The sequence below is a fragment of the Microtus ochrogaster genome, unplaced genomic scaffold, assembly GCF_000317375.1.
Source record: "Microtus ochrogaster isolate Prairie Vole_2 unplaced genomic scaffold, MicOch1.0 UNK4, whole genome shotgun sequence".
Lineage (NCBI taxonomy): Eukaryota > Metazoa > Chordata > Mammalia > Rodentia > Cricetidae > Microtus > Microtus ochrogaster.
Genome location: NW_004949102.1, coordinates 302,294 through 312,585, shown reverse-complemented (window position 1 = coordinate 312,585; position 10,292 = coordinate 302,294). Strand labels below are relative to the sequence as shown.

The 10,292-nt window shown below is 40.4% G+C and overlaps 1 protein-coding gene across 7 annotated transcripts in view; it reads left to right on the top strand.

Annotated features, from left to right (window-relative positions):
- Cadps2 (calcium dependent secretion activator 2) overlaps nucleotides 1-10,292 on the top strand; it is a 520,741-nt gene that overhangs the window by 298,913 nt on the left and 211,536 nt on the right. For all 7 annotated transcript variants that reach the window (XM_026788548.1, XM_026788546.1, XM_026788543.1 and 4 more), the window contains exon 8: nucleotides 978-1,117. In XM_026788548.1, coding sequence (XP_026644349.1) covers nucleotides 978-1,117 — 140 coding nt within the window. The remainder of the gene's footprint in view (nucleotides 1-977; nucleotides 1,118-10,292) is intronic.

The window sequence follows — 10,292 nt, the reverse complement described above, 5'->3', positions numbered from 1 at the left end:
GAGAGAGAGAGAGAGAGAGAGAGAGAGAGAGAGAGAGAGAGAGAGAGAGAGAGAGGAAAGATAAGAAAAGAAAGTATTTTCCATGCCTGATCTGTCTGAATATCAGGTTCTTATGCTTTTCCTGATGTCTTAGGGTACAGGTGACTTTCATAGAGTGCTGTTCCTTGTGTCTGCTTTGCCGTTCAGACTGTAGTCCTTCTATTGTATCATGACTCCTAACGGGTGGATATGGTTGTGTTTCAAAGGAGTCAAGATTGTGTGAAGGGGCAAGGGTGGGAGAGGGGTGGTTTCACTGATACGGCAGGTAGCATCAGAGGCGCAGACTTCTCTTTCCTAAGCTGGCTTGGCAAAGTGAGTTGCTCTCAGATAGTCACCTATTAATTTAATATTTTGATTAAAATATGATTTTGTTTCAGTTATAATGTCATCTTGATCATTCTGACAATAGACACATGCCAGAAGATAGTCTTTGATATTGATCTAAACCTGGAAACATGTTATGAGCATTCTTTGCCACCTGTAATTGAGTTGCTTTCCTTTGCCATTTTACAGGGAAGATACTAAAATACAAGGTGTATTTGTACGGCTTCAATAATTGGTTTTGCTTTATGGTGTTTGCTTCTGCAATTTCAGTTTTTTTTCCCTGAACTTCTATGCCCTGAGTTGTTTGGAATCGTGTTGAAATTATAGGTGTCCATTAAGTATTTTCCAAGTGGCAGCTCAAATGCCACATATTGAGCCATTAACTCATTATGAAGAGGAAGAAAACTCATTGTGTGATAATAGGGAAAGCATATACTTGTGAAAAACAAATAAATCACTATGGAAAATCCATCCGCTGTGAGGGGTGAGTCCAGTGGTCTATCAGACACACTTGAATATTGACACCATCCTTTCACATAGTAAAACGTTTGCAGAAGGTTTTAGTTCCAATTCTGTATCATGCACTCAGAGCTGTTCTCTTTTGTTGCTTACAGGTGATACTCTACCCAACTTCTAACAGCTCCAAGTCAGCAGAACTACACCGAATGATAGTTCCCAAGAATAGTCAGGACTCTGACTTAAAGATCAAATTGGCAGTGCGCATGGATAAACCACCACACATGAAGCACAGTGGGTGAGTGTTTGAATGCTCTGCCCGCGAATCATTGGACTTGCTTTCATTGTATCATGTGTGTCTAGGGAAGAAACCATTGTATCAGATATTTGTGTTCAATTTTCTCAACAAATTGACATAAGTAAGTTGTTTATGTAGCAAATCTAGTCATATCTCCATAAATAAACAGGTATTCTGATAATGTAACTGTCTTAGCACCAAAGAGTGTGGCTTATTGATTGTATGGATATCACTTTGTTATGGTTGATCTAAAACTGATCAATTGCCAGAGGTGATCACTCAGACACAGTTTATAGCCATTTGAAAGCCTTTATCCCAGCTATTTGGGACTGCACTCTGGTGCTCAGGACCCGAGTGTAGCCATGAGGATGCTTTTATGTGGTGTGGCTCCCCCTGCAGGCTTTACAGCAGACAGGGGGAAATGATCCACGAAGAGACAAGAATGAAACTCGGCTTAGCCGATTTTACTTAAAGCAGTACTGGACCAAGACTTCTAGACCTTAGTCATATTGAAGCACAGCACAATTTGGGGATAAAGTATTCAGATAACAATTAACTCAGTCCCAAGTGCACAACAGTTTAAGACATGTTTTCATTGAGATTCTTCACCAACTGTATCTGGCTTCTTTCACAAGAATGGGTACTGTTGACTCAGAGATAGTGCCCAAGATTTAGGGTCTAGGGATCTTGATTGAGATAACAACGCCTCTGGTTGTGGTGTCAGGATTGGCCTGGCCCTAAAATAGCATAGAAGTAACCTGGATTGTTATCAAACACAGTAACCTCATTCATAAGAGTGGGTTTTAGGGAAGAGGGTCTTGGAGAAGTAAAAACCATAAATTCTGGAAGATGCAGGCAGAGTCTGTCTCATCAGACAGCAAAGGATCACCAAGTTGTAAAACTACATCATTCCTAACTTTCCAAGAAGAACAACTGTCCACCTCATTTCATTGAAGAGAGGTAAGCTGTGTGTTTATCTTCCCTGGCTTCTCCAATGCTTTTCTTGTCCTCCACACTTTTCCAGGGGAAAGCCACATCCTGGTCTCTCACTCTGCTGCTGCAGGGGGAGGGCGGCCCAAGCAGGCACGGTAGCAGAAGCTAAGATCAATTAACTGAAGCATCTTGGCCTTGGGTTCCAGAATAGAGTTGGATAATTTTCCATGGGGTTCTCCATCAAGGAGGTCAAATTCTGGTTACACCTGAAATGGCCTTAACAAGAATAAAAGATGAAGGAACCCCTGAATTATCTTGCCCTGGCACAACATATGAGTTACACAGATGTACGGTTATACTCAACATATGAGTTATACATACTTTTTAGGAAATAGTCTTCACATTCCAGGTACAGTGGTGTTTAGGGTGATGGTGAACTCATGCCTGGTGCAGGGTAACAGTGGCAGGGTAATAGTGGACTCACACCTGATGCTCAGGGCTCTAGAAATGGTTAAACTGTCATAGAATATATGAAAGCTAAACAGTAGGTCAGATATGACCCAGAAGGCCATGCGCATTTTGGTAGAAGGGATGTGAGTGTTCACCCTCTATAAGAGTGAAAACTAAGTCAGTCCCAATGGAGACTGTTGATGGAAACCCCAGGAGGCAAGAGCTTCTCATCTGGGGATTGCCAGGGTCTAACACAGCTGTCGTCATTGCTAATGTTCTTTTTTCTCCAGTAACTGGAGAGGAACCAGTTCGGAACTAAGTCGGAACTCATTCAGCTATTGTTGGGTTTTGTTGTTGTTGATGGTGTTGTTGTTGTTGTTGTTGTTTTTCAAGACGGAATCGCACTAAGTAGGTCTGGCTGTCCTAGAACTCACTACGTACACCAGGCTGGCCTTAAACCCACAGAAATCTACCTGTGTCTGCCTGCCAAGGGCTGAGATTAAGGGCATGTGCCACTATGCCAGGTTCTCTCTTACAGAAAATGAATTTTCAAAGGTTAATAGTTTTTTCCCCTTAACATGTTAAGACAAATTTTGGGCTTCAAATACTGTTTGTTTAGAAAGAATGTGACCATTTTTTTGTTATTTTTTTATGTTTCAACTGAAGTTTGACCTCCCTCCTCTCCTCTCAGTCTCTCCCCACAGCTCCCCACTGTCCCACCCCATCTACTCATCCTCCATTTTTTTTCTAGAAAAGGGCAGGCCTCCCGTGGATATCAACCATATGTGAGCTTCTATGAGCCCAGGTTAATTAATTCTGTGGGTTTTCTTAGGGTGCCCATGACCCCTCTGGTTCCTATAAACCATCCTCCACCCTCTTTTGCAGGATTCCTCTGCAGGATTCCTCAAGTTCCACCTAATAATTGGCTGTGGATGCCTGCATTTGTTTTCTTCAGTTGCTGGATAAGACCTTTCCGATAACAACTGGGCTGGGCACCAATCTATGAGTACACAGAATATCATTAGGAATCTTTTCATTCTATCCCCCATATTCATTTTCATTCTCTCTCTCCCTCTCCCTCTCTCCCTCTCTCTCTCTTTCTCTCTCTCTCTCTTTCTCTCTCTCTCTCTTTCTCTCTCTCTCTCCCTCCCTCCCTCCCTCCCTCCCTCCCTCCCTCAAGTTTGGTTCTATTCTAGTTCTCTGGGCTATCCTGTCTCTGGGTCCTGGTCCCCCAGGCAGTATCAGCAGTGAACTTTCTCTCAGTAGCATGGGTCTCAAGCTGACCAGTCATTGATTGGCCACTCCCACAATTTCTGTGCCAACTTTACCCCCTGCATGTCTTGTAGACAGAACAAATTGTAGGTGGAAGATTTTGTGGCTGGATTGGTGTCGCAGTTCCTCCACTGGAAGACTTCCTGGTTACAGGAGTTATAGGAGATGACCAGTTCCGGATCTGTATCCACCACTGCTAGGAGTCTTAGCTAGGGTCACTCTCATATTTCTGAGAGTTTTTCTTAAACTAGGTTTCTAGCTTGTTTCCAAGATGCCCCTCTCCAATTCCAGTTGTCTTTCAAAATAGTCTGTCCCTCCATCCTTTTCCAGCCTGATCCCTCTTGTTCCCAAACGTGACCATTTTTATTACTGTGAGGAGAAAGAATTGCTGAAGTGGTTCACTTAAGCTTAGCAACAAACTTAGCACTGTAAAAAGTGCATTCCTATAAGTGGGTCTGGGACTTTTATGCCTAATCTCCAAAAGCAAGGTAGGACTTGTTGGTTACATCAAGGAAAACAAATTTGGGTGTTGGGTAGGGATTTATCCACTCATGTATGTTTCTTAGAGAACTGGAATTCAGGAGGTGTAGTGGCATTTTAATTGTATTTTAATAAATACAGACTTCCTGAAGATCTGAGAGTAAAACAGTCTTACTGGTCAGCCTTAAAGAACAGATAATGGCAACACACACCTTTAATCCCAGTAGCGACAATGACACACACCTTTAATCCCAGCAATCACCCTAGTTGCCATAAAAATTGAATGGTGCATGCCTTTAATCCCAGCCCTAGAGAACAATGTATGATGTGGGGAAGACAGTTATTAGTCTCATTTTGAGATTCCAGGAGGCAGGATCATCATTTCAAACTGAGGTCGAAGTGAGAGTCAGTGGCTGGCTATTATGCTTTTTGGATCTTCAGGTTGAACCCCAATTTTGATCCTGAACTTTTATTAATCATGCTTCAAGGAGGCTACCGTGTGTATCTTTAATGTGTTAATGTAAAGGAAAATCTAGCTATGATTCAACTCAATACAGATAAAGATCCTGGAATTGACTACTTAGAGGTATTTTTGTTTTGTTTTGTTTTGTCCACCTACCTGTTCCTTGTCAGTTTGTGCCACAGATGTAGTTTGGAACTCCTTCTCTTCCATCCAGAAGATACAACCACAAGCCTCTCTGAAAGTCGAGTGAGGGACTTTGGCTTGTATATAAACAATTGTAGAAACAAGTGATAAATGCGTTAAGGTAGAAATGGGAACCTGTTGGAAATAAGACCCAATCTTATCTAGGGCTGGTTAAAGTCACACACTACTTCTGACATTTGAAGTCAAGGAAACACTCAGCCAGTGGCCAGTGGGAAGGAAGGGTATCTTTGTCATATGACAAGCGTTTACAAAGGACAAGAGTTCTGAGTGGGCTTTAGCTAGTGATGACAAATTGATCGGTTTGCCTGAAGAGCTTAGAGGCCGCTAGTTATGTAAAGTGCTTAGACACTAACAGGGCTTCTAATTAGGAATAAAAGTATACTTCATGTTCCAGGAACTAGGACATTTCTCTGTTGTCTGCTCTATGCCTCTTTTCTCTTTATGGGTGCAGTAATAAGAAATAAGAGTGAACAAGAACAAATTGAATAGTCCTGGAGCTCCCAAACAGTGCCAGGAACAAAGATTGAACATGAAGTAAGACATGAGCAATTTTTACAGCCCAAGCTCCTGTGGGAAGAAATCCCCACTCTGACCTATCAACTTCTAGTCAAGAATTAGTCAGAGCAGGTGGATCAGCCTAACTGCCTTACAAGGAAGCTGTGGATTAGGGCTGTCTATCCTTTGTATCAAATTAGAATTTGATTTTTATTACATTTATTTGACTAAATCAAGATTTTCACAATGGTTCTGTACTTTACTTTTCCTCCAAACTGGAACTGATGAGAAAATAAATAGGATATTATCATAGTCCAGCAGGATATGTTCCATATCCTGGTCATGTAAATCAGTGCCTCTCACTGTGAGGAGGTACTAGGAGTCATTTCTGGGCACGTGGATGACTCTAGTTCATAGCAATCACAAGTGCTGAATTCTAGAAATGAAAATATTTATGCTGTTCATCTACCACACTCAAGAGTTGTGTAGCTAAAGCATTAGCAATATTATATTCCGTAATAGTGAGTCATTAAAAAACGGTTAATATGAATATATAGTAAGTAACGGTTAGCAGCCTTTAAGGTTTCGGCACTGTTGTGAAACTGATTGATCCCTGTGAGCAGGGACAGGTGGAGACATTTTACCAGGCATCCATTACAGCAGCTCTTCAGTGACTGTTTGGTAAAAGATTTAAATATCCCAAATGTCTGCCCATCCACCTAGCTTTATACAATAAAACCTAATTTTACCCAAAGCTTAGCTATAGTGATTATCTTCTGAGGTACTTCCTAAATAGATTTTAGTTCACTCAATTACATTTGAAAAAGAAATTGGGAACCCTTTGCCTCCCAGCTTTTATCGTACACTATGGCAATCATACATAAGGAGGAGTGGGGTTCACAGCATTTCTTTGGGACTGGATTATGTTCTGTCAATAATTTATTCAAAAATGAATAATTAACAGATGAGTGATGAATAATACAACTAAAAGATAAACCCACCTTCAAAAGAGACATTAATTCATCTTCAAAATATGGCACAGTTGTTGGTGGTAGTTCAGTGAATTAAACAATAAGCGGAGAGTTTTAGGCATTCGCCTTCAGAGCATGTCAGATTTGACACTGGTTCTCTAATGTGTTGATCCTAAGAACCTAGTCTCTTTTTCAGTCATATAGGAAACAAGTAATCCTTTTTTGTGAGAACTCCTAGCATGCATTCTGTTTTACTTATCCCCTTTAGATGACCCATGGATTGACCCTAATTTGAGTGAGTTTGTGCTTCTTTCCATAAGTGCCCATGACCGGGTAGGTACCTGTGGAGGCTGGAAGTCAGGTCAGAGTACTTTCTCTGCTTTCCACCTTATATTTTTTAAAGATATGTTCTTTCACTGGACCCAGAACTCTCTGTTTCAGCTAGACTATCTGGCCATTGAGCTCTGGGGGTCTAGCTGTCTACACCCGACCCTGGCACCGGGGTTACAAGTATACTATCACAAGCAGTTTGCTCGCTGAGCCATCTCTCAAGCCCCCACCTTAGATTTTTGTCAGCAGTGTTCACTCCATATCGTAAGTGGATTCCTAAGTATATTGTACATTTTTTTTAGTCTTGCTTGAATCTCCCTACTATGTCCAGTCACGGGCATATATGAATATGAATACTGGTTATGAAAATGAGATTTCAATACTCCATAGAGTTTTATGGAAAAAGTTAAAAATAGTAAGTGGTGTTTGGTTTTCAAATTTTGTATTTAAAACTATGTAGGATTTTTATGTGGAAAATAAAATATATCTTATCCAAAGCTCCTGCTACTGATAGCTAATCACTCTGTAACTATGCTTTTTTTGTTGTTTTTTTAGAGCAGGTGTAACTATGTGAAAGTGAAAAAAAATGTTTTGATTTGGAGAAAATAAGCCTAATCATGATGCCATTCTTTTAAAAACCACTCTGGATATTACCATAGAAATTATTAGAACAAAAACACTGGATTCATCAATTCTTTTGGACTATTTTCTTCACTGTAGAAAGGGTAAATCATCAGCGAAATTTTCTTTTTTTTTCTTCCCCCCCCCACACTATGGCATTCACTCCGGCCTCTTCGCTTCTGTACGTAGCTGGAGAATATAAGTGTTCTGGAACAAATAGATGATACTTTAGCATAGCCTAGTGGCTAAGCAGCAGCATTAACCAGAAACTCAAAAATGCTAACCTTGTTTATGTACAGTGCTTTCCTAGTTCACAGGATCTTTTTTCCTTCAGGAAAAGACAGGTAAGAAAAGATGAGACTATCAACTGCATGACCGACTATTAACAGAAGCTGAAGCTGTGACCCCAAAAGGAGACAGAAGGGCAGTAAAGTGCCTGTCACATCTGCGTAGAATCATTGTTAACAATGATCTGTCAGGTATTGGAAGTCTGTATAAAGCTGATTGCTTCTCTAATAAAAATGAATAGAAGTCTCTTGTTCATATAACTGTAGAAGATTTTAATCCCAGATAACCAGCCAGATAAAAATCTCAGCCATATGCTTTGGAGTTTCTCGTTGGGTAGAGTCTTAATTTATTTCATATGTATTTTTTGAATGCATAGACAATTTGTAATAGTTTGAAGTCACAAATAATATTGCCCACTTTAATTTACACCATAAATCTATACCTGACTCAAGGCCCATTTCTAGCCACAGGAGGCCCTAGCTCAGCTTCTGACAGAAAAATAGGGTAAAAGCCTTCTCTCCTCTGACCTCTTGATTATCAGGACTCCAGTCTGCCCAAAACCCCATTCTTGTCCAGAGGAAGAACAGTTAGGCCCTCAGACCAGGACACCACAGCGTGCAACTCAAAGTGAGCATTTAACATGGGAGCATCACATTTGCTCCAAGTGAAATTCATCCCTTCTGGGAACATGTTACCTGTTTCTAGCTTAGGTGTATGACTGTTACATGTTTCTATCTTAGATATACGCCCCTCAGCTGGTTAGAAGGACAGCAGCACCATGTCCAGGTTTGCTTGTGAGCCCAACCTTTCAGACATTCTTAGTCTTTTGTCTTTTATTTGCCAGAGGAAGTTGATTTCTCTCTATAAACCACTTTTAGAATGAATTTTCTACAAGCCCCTTTAGAGCATAGCCATATGTGCCTTCTTGCCTTCACCTACATTTCTGTATAGTTCTATTTGCCTTCCCAGATCAAACACCTTAGTCTACATTTATTCTGACTCCATGCATCTTACTGCTTGCCATATTGATGGAACTTCCGGCCAAGTGTTTGCTAGGCTTTCAAGCATAGACTGACTTCCTTGTCCATATAGAGTCTCGTAAGAGACGTGTGTGGCCCTCTATAAATAGCAGGGTCATCACATTTAAGATGATAAAGGGGATACACCAAAAGGCCAGTTTCTTTTTCAAAATCCCTTCAATATTCATCTTCTACATACTAAATCATTAAGAACAGTATTTTCACTTTTTAGGATTTGGTAACAAATATTTGATCATGGTGGAAACCTCCCTGTTGTCACTCAGGTAATCATTAAGCCCATTGTTTTAGTGTGTTATGCTCTCCTGGTTTCTCCTTATAAGATGTTTACTCTTAGACTCAAAGTTGATCTTTTCATTATTCTATTTAAGGTTCTTTCTCAGGAGAAGGAACACCTTGACATGCATTATATACTGCTTTATGTGTTAAATAAATATCCCAACATCTTCAGACACCCTTTTTATAGATATAGGGACATATTAACTGCTTTTCAAGAAAGAGAATTAAGTTAGAATATAATCTCATATTTTTCTTTAATTTCTTTTAAAAGGCACTTATATATAGCTATAAAGAGACAAGACTAAAACCATTTTATAGACCCCATTTTGTGTTAACCTAACAGGAACCCCACCTCAGGCACCCCACCCCATGTACCTGAAAACTCCGAGAAAAGCCACAAATGGCGCAAAAAACTACCTGACTGCTTAGACATCTGAGGACAGCCAATCAGAAGCTAGACTAACAAATTTTTATAGTTACCTGGTGTTTTGTATAAAGTTACAAAAATCCTCTCTTGACTTAGAGCCAACTGCAACATAAGCATAGCCCCCTACCCAATCTGATAGCAGCGAGGCATATAACTCCCTGCTTGCGGTGTATTCCTTTAAAGACCCCTTGCACTGTGAGCCAGGGGCCTTCCTCCCTTATCCACTGCATCAGTGTATAGGACGAAGCTCCTGCTAGCGAGCTTGTAAAAGAATAAAGAAACCTTGTGTGATTGCATCAGAAAGTCGGCTCTGTGGTGCGCTCACTGGTCAACTTGTGTCTCAGGCATACAGTTGTAAGTCATTTTAATTAATGTGAATTTGCTTAGAAATACTGTGTATTAAATTTTATAAACAGCTAACGAACAGAATTATAGTAAAATTGCTTTCTTTTTTGTTGTTTTTTTGTTTGTTTGTTTGAATGATTTCTTGTTTTTGGAGACAGGGTTTCTCTGTGTAACCCTGGCTATCCTGAAACTCACTTTGTAGACCAGGCTGGTCTCAGACTCACAGAGATCCCCCTGCCTCTGCCTCCAGAGTGCTAGGATTAAAGGATTAAAGGTATGTGGCACTACACCCTGCTGGCTTCATTTTCTAAATTTAAGTATTACTGTAAAAAAACAAAGGTTTGTGGCGAGCCAGGAGGTGGTGACACACTCCTTTAATCCCAACACTCAGGAGGCAGAGACAGGTGGATTTCCATAAGTTACAGGCTGTCCTGATATACAGAACAAGTTCCAGGATAGTCTCTAAAGCTACACAGAGAAACCCTGTCTCGAAAAGCAAAACAAGAAACAGAGAAAAAGAAAAAGAAGTTTGTGGCGTACAGTGACTGGCAACTGGAAGTTTGCAAAGTGTGAATAATCA